Source organism: Bombus fervidus, chromosome 1 (genome assembly GCF_041682495.2).
Source record: "Bombus fervidus isolate BK054 chromosome 1, iyBomFerv1, whole genome shotgun sequence".
Taxonomy (NCBI): Eukaryota; Metazoa; Arthropoda; class Insecta; order Hymenoptera; family Apidae; genus Bombus; species Bombus fervidus.
This window is the reverse complement of record NC_091517.1, coordinates 26188057-26205538: the sequence shown is the minus strand read 5'-3', so window position 1 is coordinate 26205538 and position 17482 is coordinate 26188057. Positions and strand designations below refer to the sequence as shown.

The window sequence follows — 17482 nt, the reverse complement described above, 5'->3', positions numbered from 1 at the left end:
TTTTTTGGCACGATGCTCGAAAGCTTCGAACGCTAAGCTAAGAAGACTACGAACGAAAAAATTCAAACGCAATTCAGTAAACGTTGAAAGGATGTTCGAATTGTCGCGCACTCCAGGATAGACAACGTACGCAAATACATTCACACGATTCAATTTGAACAATTTTTTATCAAAATCCTGTTTGCCACGTTCGTTGTACTCTTCGAACGAGTTATTCTTCGTCCTTTTTCTTTTCCAAATGGACGAAGTAAATGATTTTTATTTATAATCCACAAATAAATCTAAAATATAATCGTTTTTAGCTTTTTAATATTCCAAAAATTCCACAAATAGTAATTTCAAGCTAAGCTTATACCATCGATATAATTATATTTCCCGAAAAATCGAATTGAAATTTTCTCATTGACATTTTATCGATTCGACTTAAGCGCGAGCAACATTAATACCAACGCCAATCAAATAATCGAGAGAGCACACTTATACGAGATTACGTATATATGTATGTATAGTTTAATAACATAAATCAGTAGCATTTTACAAACGTACATGTAACTAGAGCTAAATAATACAAAACGATGTTGGCAAAAAGATCACAAAAGGCTCATCTCATAAAGTGTATCTTAATGTCGTCGACGGAAAATTAAATAAACGCAATTATTAAATAACTTGAGAATTTTACAGTTTTCCTCGTGTAAAGATTAAACGTAGAAATCTCATTTTATCAACAAAATTATCATATCGATTGATCGATCGGTGATCGAACATTCGTAATCGTGTGAACAATTCCTGTATTCATACTTTGTGCCGTGCGCGTCCATCTATGCTTATCCTAAAGTAAACAACGACAAACGAAGAACCAATATTTTCGATGGCTTAACGAATTACGATTTATAAATGCGATTATTACATCTTTTTCTTTTATACATGCATCAAATACTAATAAATAATTTCTATCAAAATTTTCAACGAACAAGATCATGTACCTTCACAACCGTATGCAGTGCACATACTCGCGTACAAAATTTCTAATACAGGTTCGAAAATCAATAGTTATAGCGCAATAAGATATTGTCAGTAGATTGTTAGTTAATTTCTTCTAATTATATTTGACTTTAGTTAGAAAATTCATTCGCATATTAAAAGCCTTTCGTTAGGCCATCGATGTCTATTTACTTTTTGCATACCACGGCCATAAATAAACAAAAGGAGCACGGATTGTACAACAGAAGGGAGGCGGATCTACAAATACGAAAAAATACACTATACATTTACGCTAGTTCCGGTATGTACTGAACGAAGCAGTTTTCCGAAGCTCATGAGCAACGGTAACATCGATCAACTTCATAGTGTACACACGTTGCATCTATGCTGAATGGTTTTGGTTCGATTCGAGCGGTCGATTGCAAACCCGCTAGTAACTTGTGACTGCGTTTTCTTCTACAACCGAAATCCCACATTAAATCTATACACGGGAAGCAAAAAGTAACGAGACAGATGTTCGATTTATCGGAATAAATCTCTGCAGCGTTGTAACAAACGCGTTTCATTAATATGTATGTCACGATTGCCATTCGATGAGGACACCGCAACGTAATAATACAACAATCGTGTGTCACCGCACACATTTCAATATAATTCGTAATATATATATACTTATAAGTATATAAATATATATAAATATAGATATAAGTATATATATATGTATATGATTATGTGTATTTTATTTATACGATATATGCATCCACGCGTGTATATATATAATATATATATACGAATCATTTGTATCTCATTTTAATCGGATGAACATGATTCACACTTCTGCGAAGATAAACACTCTGACGCGTGTAAAATGGTGGAGTTGTCATATGAGCCTCGTTTAAATCGTTCTTAAATGTGAATCATCTCTCAACAAATCCATGACTGGGCGATTAATCTATTATCAATCGATTAATAATTATATGCACGTCATTTATTCGTTCGTAAGATTGTTTCTTGATTAAAGATCGAAAATATCTAGATGTATTTTGTGTCACAGATTTATATGTACAAAACCGAATAAAACCGATGCAAGAATGTCAGGAACTATGAAACAGAGGACTTGATTTGAACTTATGTAACTTATAACGAAATTCGATCCTGCTCGTTTCTTCTGCGACTTTTCGCTTCCATATTTGAAAAGCGACGCACAATTTAAAAAATAGGTTTTCGAAATCATGTGACTGATTTAAATATAAAGTATTTCTACATACGTACTATATGTACGAATTTTCCTTTATATTATCTTATGTAAGGAATGTGTTCGTTTCTTATATAATGTATGTATTGTGTTATCGTGTTATCCTAAATAAAAACAAAATGCAAATTTCGCTACTTGCTCGTAAAATTCTCTTAGGTACATATATATATATATGTTTTCTATGCAATTATTTTATTGCTGGACACGGTATATATATTTTCAATGTACCGCGTTTTTAAATTAAATACTATAGAATAGTAAAACAATAATTCGTAGTAAGGTCACGACAAAAAAAAGTTTGAATGAAAAATATACAAGCATTTTTTGCGCGAAGTGTTGAATTAAATGAAAAAAAAAAAAAAAAATTGGGCGTTAAATAAAAAAATTTATTTTTTCTATCTAACGTTTCCCGTTTCATTTGATTCATAAATATTCATTAAACGCTTGTGTAACTTCAACATGAAACGTATGCATATATTGGGAACACGTTCTTGAGGATGCAAGCGTTCTTTGAACTTACATTTTTAGGGCATAACTAGATCTATGATACATTGTTATCCGACTTTCATAAATTTTTAGGATATACTCTTTCTCATGCTTAACAACGATTAAAGTCGAGACGAAACATTGATAGCATTGCATCCTTAGAAACGCGTTCTATATACAGATCTTTTGATAGGTCATGCTAGAGTTTTCGATTCATGCTAGTACGTACGTAACATACAGTCGAAAACGATAAAAGAGAATCACAGGTGGAGTAAGGAGAAAGCTTTCGAATATAAATTTATGCTATATACGAACATAAAAAAAAAAAAAAAATATACATCTCGTGTTCGCATGATAAAGAAATATATATATATATATATATAAATGAAATAGCAGGAAGGAACGATATTACAAGATCGTCATGCCTGCAACTACAGATTCTGTGTGTTTCGTGCAATGACTCCCTGTCATTGGCACATTTAATCGATGAATTCTTTTTATATACAATTTAATTAGAGCTTTACAATTTCCATAACAGACAGAGTAATCGTGAAGCATGTGATCCCAATGCTAACACGGTTTTTAATGTCACAGCTGCTCTATTTCCATATTTATTTATTTTTTGTTTTTTCTCCATTATCACTCGCAAAACATAATAATCTCCAACGTATTCGTAAATATCATCTGTACAAGATATACTACTGAAATATACATCTCACACAAGATTCGTTAAAAATGATTAGAAAAATTTGTCTAGTGATTATTGTTTCACTTCTTCTTTTTCTTGTTCGTTTACTTCTTAGCGAATAGAATTGCTCTTCCTTGTGAGCCGAAAAATAAAACCAGCCATGGATTTTATACGTCAACGTATGAGGTACAGAAAACCAAGGAAGGACCAGAGAACAAGCGGAGCAGGGGTAAGGGAATCGGGATGGGATCGATCATCTCGAATCTACTAATTACAAAAGAAATTTTGAGCTCCGTAAAATACAAGGAAAAGTCTACGATAGACAACTAATATCATACAACTACTGTCATCGTGTCCAAATCTACTCTCGCTCGCGCAACAATAATAATCTCAAAAAAAGAAACGAAAATCGGTACGAAAAAGATCGTACATACAAAAAGGGAAGCTAGAGGTATAGATGAGAATACGCCACGAGCATACAAATTCAATAGTATGGGCTAATAAATATAGAATCGCTGTAGCCGACACAGTTGCGTGATACAGTAAACTCATTAAAAATACTCATCATTGAAAGGGATGATAACTATAAACATCATTTATAAAAAATATATGCTAGTAACCTGAACGCTTTGTAGTGTGATTCTTGGCCGTTTCTTTTTTTGCGGATACCCGTGGCATGCATCTACACATTATTGGATAAGTTACAAATTATAACTTCTTATTAAAGCCACATATTAAATTAAAAAAAAAAAAAAAAAAAAAAAAAAAAAAAAAAATAGAAAAAAAAGAAAGAAAAAAGAAATAAAGGTAATATCTGTACTTGTTACCTTCATTCATGGACCAATATTGTCCATTATAGTCATCGTATGTCGCATAGCTTTTTTGCTTTCTTTTTTTCTTTTTTTCTTTTCTTTTTTTTTTCTTTTTTTTTGTTTCTTTTTCATGTACACAATTCGCCTTTGTCGTATTTTTAGCAATCCTATGCTTTGTTCGTAGGATTATACGTGGTAACAATGTTTCGCCTACACAAGAGTTCAGTTCTCGTGACCGCGTTGCGAGTGTAAGCTTGCGTACAACAAATATGTCTTAACAAATAATCATCAATATCTTTCGAACGTCGAGAGACGACATCCTTCAGTGATCACGATATGTCTTCCCACGGCGTTTTAACATATCTTAAATTAGCTTCACGCCTGCTAGGCCATTTAAAATTGGTCCACCAGCAGGTCACAGATCTCTACTGACATCGATTCCTTACTCGAACGTACTGTCAAACGGAACATCTACAAGATGACATTAACAACTGGCTCACCGAATTCCTGGTTTAAGAGATCCAATATTTAAGAAGCTTTGAAAGTTACCTGCGCTTGTTTGTTAGGTTCTAAACGTAAGAGACATCCTACTTGTTGTGCCCTCATATGTACTATTCCTGCACAGACAAAATTATCAGGATTCGGATCGATACCATCGAGTAATTGCATTCCAAATCCTTGAAGTTTCGTGCGAACTTGCGCAAGATCCATCGGCTGTTGTGCTTTAAAAATTTTCTGTGAACGTTGTTGATTGGCTCTAAAAGTGTAAGTTGATTATATAATATTATTTCAACGTATTGCTAAACGAAATAACTTTTATTTAAATAGTAAAAATATGTCAAACAGTTTCTAAAATTATTTGATTACGTACGGCTGACTTTTGTTGTCATATTTAATAAATTAATAAGTTTTAATGTAACAGTTAAAAGAAATAACAACCAAAATGAATACGACGGTAAAGTATTTATTACGATAAGTTACATACCCTCCAAGATTTTTCCACCGTGCAAAGAACGATTCTCCGTTCATTTCTGTAGGCTCGAAGAATTTGTTGATCGTTAATGGTAACTTCATTGTTATCTTTTGTGGCACATTATTATAAATAAAGGAAATGATCATGCTTGGTGCATCTATATAGAAAAGAGAGAATTTAAGACCGTTTTCAAACAATATAAAAGTGAATAACATCGGTTTGATGGCATCTGTTTTAGAATGTTATGTAGCTTATCGTACCACTGTAGTCGTCGATACACTCTGCATTAATCATTTGTTGTATTTGAGCACCAGCTTCTAGCACGGGATCGACTGGCTTTACTTGTACAGCTAATTTTTGTTGATTTTCCTCGGGCCAAGATAGTTGAGGTTGGAAGCTGTGAAGAGCGTACTGAGTTTTGTTTCCGTAAAAAAGACCGACGCGTCCCAAGTTTTGTCTGAATTCTGACTTTACTCCGATTTGAATTAAGTCATTTTCAAACAATACGCCGTTATTCTTGCACACGAATCTGTAAGGTATAGCACTTTAAAGTCTAGTACCTTCTCGAAAATTTCTCTTGATTAAATATTTTCTACATCAACATACTTTTTGGGATTATACGTGTTTTGGGCACCATTAGTAGCAACTTTGTTTGGCATGTTATAAATATCACCTAGTACATCAAGTAAAACTCCTGTATTGCTAGTTGGTTGAGAAGACGGCGGTGTAGAAAGACTTAATAAATCTGCCGAGGTATTATTAACAGTTCCTGTGGCACTAGCGGGCGCTTCCGCGTGATGATTAGCATTTGGTGCAGGACTTTTACTTTCTCTAATCTCATTCTCGGGAACTCGTCCTGGCTTTTTCCTTTTCAAAACGGCGAGAATAGAAGATTCTCTTTCTGGGAATGCTGGCATTTCTTCTAATACTGTAGCCTATAAGGAGAATTACAAATATTCACCAACATTGCTAGAATCACATACACTTTCATACCGTATACAATTATAAATATCGCCGTTCCAGTGTAATAAAAATCTAGTATTAAACATATCTAATCTCTCCATTATAAAAGTTTCGTAATTTTCCAAACATTCTTGGCCAATGGATGGCAGTAACGTAATTATTGAGATATTTGTTTTTATCTATCGAACTTCGTAGCAATAATGATGTATTAGTTGCGTCACAGACATACTTAAAAGTAACTAGAGAATGCAAACAATATTGTTTATCGCAACATTCTGAAACATTCGCTTCGTTATTTAATTACAAATTTTATTAAATGAAATCGATTTTCTTCATTAACTGAAAAATAATTTTTTTTACAGTTGCGTCATTGTTGTACCGGAACGGCGACACGCTAATTAAAATTAATTTGAATTGGATTTGTTATTTACCAAAACATCGCTAGAGGCGATAATGCTTAGCTGAAGATACTCCGAAGCTCTTTGTTGTAATTCTGCGTCGGCGCTACGTAAGTTACTGTGTTGTCTAAAAACATCTTGAATTTGACTTCTCATTTCAGGAAACAGATTAACAAATTTGATATAGGTTGAAAGTAGCAACGCTCGGGTCATTGGAGAACATAAGTGATACTGAAAAATTAAGCGAAGAAAAAAAAGAAAGGAAAAAGAAACGGCATTAATATATTAAATATGAAATGTTTGAATATGTAAGAATTTATAGAACTTACTTTGGAATGTAATAATTGAAATTGAACAGCTGGAGAAGAGCGCTGATCACCAGCAATGAGATTTCCAAACTCCCCAAGTATGTAACCACCAACTTTAACCATATTTTCGTGGCAAGCTGGTGCTTGTAAGGCCTAACAAATGTCGCACATATTTAATACCTTATTTATAACAAAATATTTAAATGAAAAAGATATATATACAATTGTGCGTTATCTACCTCGAAAACAGTCTTTGCTGCATATCCTTGCACGTCATCTCTATTGATAACAATCTGAATAACTCTGTACCATACTTCTTCCGAAACATAATCACCAGCTATCCTAATGAGATTTAGAATAACGTCAACGTACCAAGTATAATCGGTAGCATATTTTTCGGCTAGAATCGCGACTTTAAGAACCATTTCTTCTCTAATAGAATAGTCAGCAGTTTCGAGGTAGTTTAACATTTCTTGTACTATTTCTTCCGCATTGCTTTTATCACACATAGCATACAAAAGATCAACAGCCTGTTGTCTAACAGATACGTCCTTTTCCATTTTCATAGAAAGAATAACAACTTCTTGATGTTTCTTCACGGCTTCGTGTGAAAGCTCTGATGTAGCCAAATGGCACATGGATTCGAGTGCTAAGTAACGAAGATTAGTTTCACGATTGGATAGAAACTGACCGAGTTGATTGCACGCTCGAACCGATAAAGGCAGTTCACTGTCGTTATGAATAATTAAACTAATGGCCTCGAATAACACAGCGTTCTTAGCATTCGAGTGCTGCACCTTCTTTGATTTTGGCGGTTCTTGAGCTTTGTTTAATATAGTTTCTAAACATTCATTTAATCTACCCCTTACACCTGGATCTTCAGCTGTTAGAAAGTAACAAATACAATAAAATTATTGCCGTGGCTACCTTAATATATTATACAATTTGAATAAAGATAATTTACCAGGTGGGGTGTAATTCTGTAGTAATCGTAAAAGTTTAACAGAGAGCCATGGCGCTGGCACAAAGTAATACGTATAATCCTGTAGGTCTGTGTAGCTCGATGTCACGATCTATTGAGGTAGAGTAAAAATAAACAAACTAACATCTAACCATTGACCGGGTTAACAAGCTATGCCATACCCTGCTCAATCTTGAAACTGCTAAACTAACGCATCCTTTGTATTCGTCTGGGTTTCTTTTTACAAGAGCATCTATTAGAGATGCAGCTGCGGTAACAACACCGAGATGTTGGTCATTTAAAAGGTGAACTATGCGCGAGGTCCATTCTCCACCAGGAACAACATCCGGTGCAGTACGCAATAACCGTAATAAACACAGTGCTGCACTTTGTTTCACAACATCCATGGTATCTCTAAAATAAAAAATTATTTATATTTATTTTTCCTTTCTTTAAATAAAATAATAAAAGGGAGTATGAAATATTAATTACTTTAGCTACATACCCGGAAACGAGTAGTTTTGGTATTTCATTGCCAAATGCCTCTGCCATTTCTTTACTACCAATATTAGCAATACATTGCAATGCAAGATTTACATGAATGGGATTTCGTGATGCAAGATCATTCTTTATACTTTGAATTATTAATTTAATGAGATCGCTGTTTGTATTTACTAAAACTGATATGAAAAGATAGCCCTAAAAGTGGTAGTAATAGTTGCATAAAATTAAACTTCAGCATCAACATAATTTATGTGCGCATTATTTATTTCAATAGATCACAACGCTTACAATTTGTTTCTCTGAATATTTGTTAGATGAAAGTAGATTAACAGCCTCCATATGTCCAAAGTCAATGTCATGACCAAGCAGGAAAATAAAAAGGAGCTTGCAAACATATTTCTTTTTTTGATAACCGTCAAGTGTCTTATCTCCTTTAAATTTACTACGAATATTTGCCAACTCTTTGTTTATTCTTTTTATTTCTGCCTCTTTGCTTTTACCTAATAGAATAAGCAAAACAGAACAAAGTGATTAATAATTTTTTAAGCCTTTTGCAGATCATTTCTGTGAATATGGAATTATTGATGACATGCATTTACACACATACACACACGCGCTCGCGGCACGCGCGCGCACGTATATAACTATAGATTTGTCATTGTTTTTATAGAAAACTATAATGGCTGCATGCCACTTGGATTGGTGTCAAAGTACAGATGTATTGATTTGTCCTATAAGAGTCAATTTCGTATCCTACTTCTTATATAATTATTTATTGCATTATACATAATATAAAGATTATATAGTTAACCCATACGTTAATTTACATTCTATTCATATCTATAAAGATTTCACATGGTAGCTGGAAGTGTTAGTTTTAATATTCATTTACTCTATTATGCCAAGTATTACATATGAGTGTCTGGAGCGCAAGCTATATCAGAAAGATACGGCTATATCAGAACTCCGCCCCCTGTCTCCTACTCTTCACAGCCTTAAATACTCTATATGTCACGTTTGTTTCAATGGCATCATATCTCTTAATGAAACATGGGTCAAAATTTCAGTGATCCAAAAGTTAACGAGTTTTCTTTTTTATCTGATAGCATAATATACACGAGTGTCTAGTTAAGACTAATGTAAGATGCGAGTTAATAAATTTTTTTAAAGTATCATTTAAAGACATATAAATAACAAGAAAAGTGTTTTAGCTCACAATTTCTAATATCAGAAATGAATACAGCCAGCCCACGCATGCCATCTCCTCTCACAGCCGGCATCTTGTCTTCTTCTACTTAAAACCACCTGTGAAATAAGACACAATGACAGAAATTTGTACTCATATCCCTGAAAAACATAATTTTAATTTACAAAATTGTGTTAACACGAAAACACATGTTAACATCTATCTACAAGCTATTTTTATAACAATTAAATATTTCAATTATATAAATGTTTATAAGAAAATATATAGGCCAGGATATTTTTTGAATTACAGAGGGATATATGTAGTTATAAAATGGTGTTTAATAAACATAGATAGAGATACGTGATATTAAAATAAATATACAAAAAAGATGAATGGAATTCTTCGTATCACTGCTTATGGGATAATTTATGGAAAGTTAATTGTAAACTCGCAAATATATGTTGTTATTTGACGACATGCAATAGACGCATAGGGGGAGGCTCAAGAAAGTGATTTAAACGACATTCGTTGATTAAGTGTACTCGAATCAACGAGCCCCTTGGTCTCTTCAAATAACTTTAAAGAAGAATTCCCCATGTTAGATATACGTTCGATATTAGCGAATGAAACTAGCATATTACATGAACGTTGGGAATTGAAAGGGCAAGTTGTGCGAAATAATGCAGCGTCTATTCTGACGCTCGAGAGAAAAATCGAGTGATTAAGCCGGTAACGCGTCCTAGATTCCGACGGCAAACGCTCTTTGACAGCGGTGTGATGGAAACGTTGATAGTGGTTCGCGTTACGTGAAAACTTCCGACATTATGTTGAAAGATTGTAGCAACATTCACGAAGAAATCACCGAATAATTCAACGTGTATGGATCGAGCAGGCAAAAAGAATATTTGGAAACGGATAAATAGATCGAACGATGGCTTTCTGTCTCCGATGACCTGTCGTACTGATGGCAAATGCAACCAGTGCGACCTATGTTTTCTGAGGAAAAGGTTATCTGCTACGCATCTTGGTTATTGGATCAGTTTTAAGTACATACCAATCTGGGTTAGGGTAACGTTCACTCACAGCTCTGTCACGTAGTACTCGGTAGGCGTGAAACTATTCGCGAGTCGGTGCCAGAGATTTCGTGGCTGTCGCCATTTGCAACCGCTGACTAGCTGACGGCTACCCGTCAAATGCCACTAGGCCTGCGCTTTCGACATTGCGCGGGTAAATTCGTATTTCAAATCTGCTGCTATTTCATCGATCGCTTTTTATATGACTATGTCATTGCTCATAACGTATGAGACAAGTTTTAATTATTGTTATCGTATCGTGATCCATTGCATCTTGTTAATATTCGTTTAACAATCGAATAATATTCGATATTTCAATATTTACGGTCATTTTGACATTTCTTACTAACATAGAAGAGAATAGATTTTATAAAGTCTAATAACTCTGTACTGTAAATAATAAGTTCGTACGATAAAAATTTTATTCCAAAATATAATTGTAAAATAGTGAGAGGTTTTAGAAACTAAAAAAAGCTCCTAATGTTCCTTTAATCATGCAATTATTAATACGTTAAATTGAATTAAGCTGGGTCGTCAAACTTTGATTTAATTAAAAGCATATTAAACGAAGTTCAGTTTACGGGAAGGTATTTATTGGAAATTTGTTTGTTATTGTATGTATATTTCTTAAATAAAAAAATGTATTTACAATATATCAACTTCAGAGATCATTCACGTTTTTAAAAATGTACGTAAATATTTCCTTATATCATTGCGCCATCTGTTGCTGTATCTTCTCAAGTAACATTTCTAACCTAGCTTTCATAACAGGTTGTCCTTTTCTTGTTTTCCTCGAAAGTTGTTTGTACGTTTGCATTCTTTTCTCTTTATACTTTTTCAGCGCTTCTTCTCTTTCTGCTTTCACTCGGGAGGCTTCTTCCACTCGCTTCCTCTTTTCATTCTTTTTATCGAGAAATTCCTGTTTTGCTCTATGAAACGCACTTATCCTTCTATATTGTTTCCTTCGAACAAACAGGAATTATCTTTGAAGAACAATATGAATTTTGAAGCTGTTGTTTCCTATATAAAATTTAGTAAGTATACATACTCGTGTCCATTTTGATCATTAGCTTCGGAAGCGAATTTCTTTAGATTTTGTAGCTGATCCTTGTCGATCTGCTTGTAAAATCCTCGTAAAACAGCTTTCTTCCTGCGTTGCTCCCATTGATCAACTGCGATATATAGTACAATTAAAAAGTGAGAATAATATTCTTAATGATATTTGAACTTAACCTATACGTAAACTGGATTACTCGATAGTCTCACGAACGTACCTTTGTATTTATTACTGTACTTCTGCAGCCTATATTGCTTTTTGTTAAATGGCTTTTTTCCGTTGCTTACATAGTTTGATTGTTTTTTATTAGAAACATCTTTTACATGGCTCTTCATGGTTGCGACAAGCTTCACGAGATGCTAATCTAGTTGCAACAGTAGACGCAAGAGGGACTTGAGATCGATTAAGCGGCCGCGTTAACCGACGACAATTCAAAGGGAAATATTTTCCTTCGATACGATGTGTATCGAATAATCGTTAGAATGTATTTTCTTGATGAAAACAAACTGTTACTCTACGTTCATTCGTAAATTTTCGTGCATTATCGTTACGCGCATAAATACGTGTTATACTATTGAGTAATGCCATTTAATACGTCGACAGAAGGTAAATGCAAAGTTGGATAGGTGTTGGTGACTTAAAATAAACTTCTATTCATGGTTAAAGTAAAAATATACTAAGGAGTAATAACGTCGTATTTATATTTCTTACAAACTTATTTACATTGTCATTGTTTCGTAGATACAGCTGAATGAAATATTAAGGTACTTATTTGCTTGTCAGTGTAGAAGGTTTCAATGGAAAAATTATAATATCAGAGTGTACTAAGAAAAGCAAATTACAAAGAAATTACTCTTGCACAATTGACTGAGTATATTACGGGCACTTGTCATCGCATTACATATTGTCAGTTTATTCGTGGCAGTGACATTGGCTATATGGCTACATTTATTCGCGTGTACTAACATTGTTTTCACGCACGTGTAGCAAAATGAAGGATGACCATCGACCATCGATATCAAATATGACATTGTTAATGCGATCTATATAAATAAACGGTTTAAAAGAAAAAAGAAAGTTATCCTCTATGTTACTATGCTTCATTAATAATAATATTTAGATGTCTGATGTAATGGGTACGTTTGTGCGCAAATACCGAGCGCCGAGAATTTAAGCACTAAAAATTCATTTCAGCTATAGATCGTGTATACAGCAAATACAAACGTGCGTGAATGCTATAAGTAGTTGCAGACGGATCGTATTGCAAATCCACGTAGCGCGAATGTTACAACAAACCGGTTAGGATCAAGTTTCACAAGTTTGCAAAGAAATGGTTGAAAATTCGGCGCTATAATATTTATCCTTCCTGATATGGTAAACTCGCCTGATATTATTACAGTTGTTTTATTTACAATTTCCCTTGAAATTTTCTTCCAACTGTAATATTATGCACGTAATATTATTAAACATAAAATATAATTGAGTGTTTCGTTAGTTATATATACGATGTATCGTGTATAGAATATACAGTATGTCACGTCACACGTGCCGATGATATACACGTGCTACTGAATTATCGTGAAGACTGAAATTGAGGGAACAATCTGGTCGAAGACTCGGCAATTTTACTGAATAAAAGATGGACACTATGATATCAGAGAGTGACATCATGGCGCGTTAACCTCAGTCCCCATTTGTACTCAAGTCAGTAGTGGCGATGCGAAGTCGTCGTACGACGACACCAGTCAAGTCAACCTCCTCATTCAATCGTTCTAAGTAAGCCAAGTACAAACGACTATTAAGCGCTCATTGCCTGTTTGCTACCGAAGTATCGAATGAAATTATCTTTTATCATCCCGGTTGTGTTATCAACACCTACTGTCCACTCTAACAAATTATTTGTAATGTAACCGCGCGAACGTCTGGAACAAAGAACGGTTCTCTCTTTGTTCGCTCGTGTAACATTAATTAACATTAATTAACGTAATGAAAGTTTAGTTTATTCTTGTTGTCCTAAAAGCTAGGAAATTAACGAGACCAACTATTTTCTAGATGAGTTTATGCAAAATTTAAGATACGTCCACAGAGTCGTTTATCGCTTCTCAAAAGTTGTTTCTCGATCAATTTTTAAAACTTTTGGTTTTCGTTGGTTTCCGTTCTCCGGTTCTTGATGATATCGGAGGAACTTGGCGCGGAGAAAGGCGAAGAAAATTCACGCGGTACCCTCGACATTGAATGGTCGGAATGGAAGAACGACGGTCGAAAGGGTCGAACGATTAAAGAATTCCTTGGATCGAATCTGGCCTCGGATATGGCTCTCTGTCGGACTTTGTCAGCTATTAATAGTCAGTAGTGTCGAAGAGGTGTATGTATAGTATGTACTATCTTTTCTACAACCTTCGTTTAGTTGTTTTCTTCTGCATGCCACGCTACATATAATTGCCTGGCAAGCTGTTTCGCTTCTGTCTTCTTGTCTGGCATAACAATGTAATTATTCAACGAATTGTGTTGCACGAGTAACTCAATTTCGACATAAGCTGGAAGCTTAAGAAATTGGCTCTTTTAAATGCGTGGTAAAAATCGTTTTTCGTGGCAAAGTTACGATACATGCTCGTTTCCTGTTTTAATCTATTCTTAGATTCAGATTCTATACATATTTCCTATTATTCGAGTAGAAATTCCTCTTCAAAGCGAAAGTAAATAAATTTCTTTTAATCGTAGTTAACGTTGTACAGGCTACTGAGAAACTTTATGACCCTTCTTTCAGGGAATACCAAAAGAGTCAGTGTAAAAGTTTTCTATTAACGATCTAATATATATATATATATATGAAAATTTCATTTTCTTAGTTTCCCAGTAATTCCTATTCGATGCTGTTGCATAATGGATTTGTCCCAAAATGACGAAATCGAAACGACGCTTCCAACATGATGACCTAAAAAACAAATAAGATCGGGAAGATGGAGCAAGCATTTAAATTCGGTAGAAACAGTTAAGAATAAGATGTTTTCATCTTGTTACGTCCATTGTCATACCTCGGGATTGAGCAACACGTACAGCGACAACTCGCTACGTAACGAATGGACGTAAGACCGATCCATATTAGCGACGATTGTGACGCGCTTTATCGATCAGTAAAACCCCCACATAGGTGACGTCATGTTAACCACGTTCTCCCACGCAACACCGACGAGAAACTTAAGAATTCGGTGAACGTTTGAGAGAAACACAGACGAAAAGATTGACGATTCGTTCTCTGTAAGAGAAGCCTGAAATATCGTCTGGAGGCTCGAACAATTTGACATTGACACACTTCGTCATCAACACCGGTCTTCTCCGCTCTCTTCTACGTGCTTTTACGTACGTCCTCGCCGCCGTTTAATTTCGTTTTAACATTTTAACGCTGCTGTTCGTAGATTTCTTTATTTCACGACTATTGCAGAGTAAAAGTCGATCGGAGACTGAAAACAGATCGTCTTTGTCGATCATCTCGTTCGCTCTGCTGAATCATTTTGGAATTTTCGATCTTTGCACGAGGTGGAGCGAAAGAGACGCCTGCTTGCACGTTCTCCGTTTATTTATCTCATTCGCCGGTAATCAAGCCTGGAATTTATAATAAGCAGGAGTAACGGGATTCTTTTATAGGTATAGGGAAACGTTTAGAAATTTTCGCGGACGCGCGTTCAAATTCAATCGCATCCTCCGTTAGGATTTTTCACGAATTTCCTGCAAAGATTATTCATGCGCGCGATTCGATACGGACGAGGGTTGTTATTTAGCCGGTTTGGCCGAGTAGAGCGTGATTCAGTCCTCCTACGTCTTCGTCCGTAGCTATAGCTACCGCGCAGATCATCCGCACTCCTCGTCGCTCGATGGATCTCGAGAAAACATTCCACATAGTTTGATTCACAAGAGATCGTGGACGAGTGCGAAGCCGCGGGCAGGACTATTTATGAACAATAAGAAGGCGTCGTGACGCGTCGGTCCATTCAGTTCGGTGCGTATGACGCGGTGCAGCGCGTGAAAATAGCGGTCAGCATCATTTGCCTGCGTGATTTAACGCCACGAAAAAAAATATCACGCAGTTCCACCAGACGTGCGCAAAAAGTTGCGTAGTAATCGCGACCTTCGTGCCTCTCTGGTACGCCTGTTCAAATTAGAACACCTGAATGTTCACGCGTGATTAACAAGAATGTAGAAAGAACGAACGATCCGAAACGAAATGCGAATGATCGTCACGCACGATACGATTACGAGGCTTCGTTTTATCTTTGAGAACCGAATTCTTTGCGTCAAATTTTATACCTACTCGGGCTATTAATAATAACTAAAAGTAATAGCTATTACAATAGCGAATTAGCGAATTTATACGGATGATTTAAATTTATATAACGCGAGATGAGTCATAGGTAGAAATTGACGCGAGATGATGTTTTGGCAACTGTTGAGAATAAAGACGAATTTGTTTCTTATTCTTGAATAGGATTTTATACTAGGAAGTCCTTCTGTTCTTACGAAAATGACTGAGAATATTTTACATCGCCTACCGTGTGTTAAAAATAATCGATAATATCTACAGCAATGTTCCCTCCATTATTTTAGGTAGAAAAATTTAGTTGAGACTCTTCGTGAAAGTTTCGTGGCTTTGTTGTAGATAATAGGAATAGATATCTTGCTTGCTCCTTAATTTTAAGCGGCCGCGAAATGTAACAGGCTGTAACAATAGATACTTGATGACAAGTGTGCAAAATATGTTCATCGGTAGAATGTCGTTAAATACAGCTACTGCGTGCAGATCGAGCAAATTTACCAGAAGACAAGACTGCATAACTGGGTCGACATGGTAATTGACGTCCTGACGCTTTTACAAGCATCGTTGACTTCGGAAAACCTCTTGATGCACCATGTAATTTAATTAGCCAATTAATATCGTGAAAATCGGATCATCCGCGAATATCTCGTGTTAACGCGTATAATTTTACGGCCGTGGCATAAATCGTTAAAAGATCAATTCTATAACATTGCAAACGTAATAAATGACATTAAAAAAGTGTTTTTATATAACGACGACGAATCAAAATTTTTTAGAAATTCGATACCAATAGGAATGAAATCTTCTATGCGGATATACACATCTCCGATCTAAAGACAATCAATAAGGAAATGATCGCATGGTCGCGTATTAGTCATCGTTTCTCGTATAAAACACAATCGTTCGAGCTATGTGCGAAATCATAACCTATAGACGCCCACCGATTCTTCTTAGATCATATATTTATTCAGAAACTTTGTACGTCGTGTGCACGTATGAATAACTTGCTACCTTACATGCTGGTTTATGTAGGAGATCCTGTTTTACTTGGAAAATATAAAACTTGAAATTCTAGTGTTATATCGTAAAATAGGGCAACCAATCGTCACTTTGTCGCATGCCTGTTAAAGAAAAATTTCATACAACTAGCTGTTGTATCGATAAGTGCCCAAACGTTGTTTCTCAATAAACTAAAAAATATTTAATATTTTTTAAGGATACTCGATATTTTCTCTGCTCTTTGATTTTATTTATCAAACGTTTACGAATAACGACTAAACGGACTAAATCTTGCAGAATAAATTCAATTCGGATAATTTATGTCGCAGCGAGGATTAGAAAATTGCTTTAAAATATTCGACGAGCACTTGATTCGTATAATTTGCACTGGCCGAAGAGCGCACCTTTCGCAAAAAATCCCAAAGCAAAAGAAAATACACGTCGTTCGGATCTTCGTGAAATTTCGTTCCCAGTTTGGACCGCGTGCACGAACTCGAACGCCTCCGGAACATACCGAACGACG

General features: G+C 35.1%; 2 protein-coding genes and 1 long non-coding RNA gene across 5 annotated transcripts; all 3 read right to left on the bottom strand.

The window, feature by feature from the left end:
• Positions 1-487: 487 nt before the first annotated feature.
• On the bottom strand, positions 488-10706 carry Ap-2alpha (adaptor protein complex 2, subunit alpha). Of its 3 annotated transcripts, XR_011800825.1 has the most exons (15): positions 10573-10706; positions 9546-9634; positions 8618-8829; positions 8331-8524; positions 8008-8239; positions 7829-7937; positions 7104-7747; positions 6886-7017; positions 6590-6787; positions 5802-6130; positions 5456-5724; positions 5208-5352; positions 4772-4979; positions 4238-4693; positions 488-4092 (listed from the first exon to the last, which is right to left on the bottom strand). XR_011800825.1 is itself a non-coding variant. In XM_072011405.1 (14 exons), the coding sequence occupies exons 2-14, from the start codon at positions 9607-9609 to the stop codon at positions 4616-4618; spliced, it is 2814 nt and encodes a 937-aa protein (XP_071867506.1). In that variant the 5' UTR covers positions 9610-9634; positions 10573-10706; the 3' UTR covers positions 488-4615. The 3 variants fall into 3 exon arrangements, 2 of the variants coding, with proteins under 2 accessions (XP_071867506.1, XP_071867518.1); XM_072011405.1 differs by having other exon boundaries at positions 488-4693; XM_072011417.1 differs by lacking the exon at positions 10573-10706 and adding an exon at positions 10166-10489 and having other exon boundaries at positions 488-4693.
• Positions 10707-11162: 456 nt separating this feature from the next.
• On the bottom strand, positions 11163-12048 carry LOC139991381 (uncharacterized). Its single transcript, XM_072011385.1, has 3 exons — positions 11866-12048; positions 11640-11763; positions 11163-11553 (listed from the first exon to the last, which is right to left on the bottom strand). Exons 1-3 carry the CDS (start codon positions 11981-11983, stop codon positions 11301-11303), a joined length of 495 nt encoding a protein of 164 aa, XP_071867486.1. The 5' UTR covers positions 11984-12048; the 3' UTR covers positions 11163-11300.
• A 1697-nt stretch (positions 12049-13745) lies between these two features.
• LOC139991385 (uncharacterized) lies at positions 13746-17395 on the bottom strand. The gene is made up of 3 exons (XR_011800818.1): positions 15412-17395; positions 14684-15374; positions 13746-14583 (listed from the first exon to the last, which is right to left on the bottom strand). It is a non-coding gene; the product is annotated as an uncharacterized lncRNA (long non-coding RNA).
• Between the last annotated feature and the right edge of the window lie 87 nt (positions 17396-17482).

Coding starts and splice junctions, on each gene's coding strand:
- Ap-2alpha (XM_072011405.1), bottom strand. CDS start 9,609: ATGCCGGCTGTGAGAGGAGATGGCATGCGTGGGCTGGCTGTATTCATT. Junction 8,525..8,617: donor AATATTCAGAGAAACAAATT/GTAAGCGTTGTG, acceptor TACCACTTTTAG/GGCTATCTTTTCATATCAGT. Junction 8,240..8,330: donor CCAAAACTACTCGTTTCCGG/GTATGTAGCTAA, acceptor TTTTTATTTTAG/AGATACCATGGATGTTGTGA.
- LOC139991381 (XM_072011385.1), bottom strand. CDS start 11,983: ATGAAGAGCCATGTAAAAGATGTTTCTAATAAAAAACAATCAAACTAT. Junction 11,764..11,865: donor GTACAGTAATAAATACAAAG/GTACGTTCGTGA, acceptor TATATATCGCAG/TTGATCAATGGGAGCAACGC. Junction 11,554..11,639: donor AATGATCAAAATGGACACGA/GTATGTATACTT, acceptor GTTTGTTCGAAG/GAAACAATATAGAAGGATAA.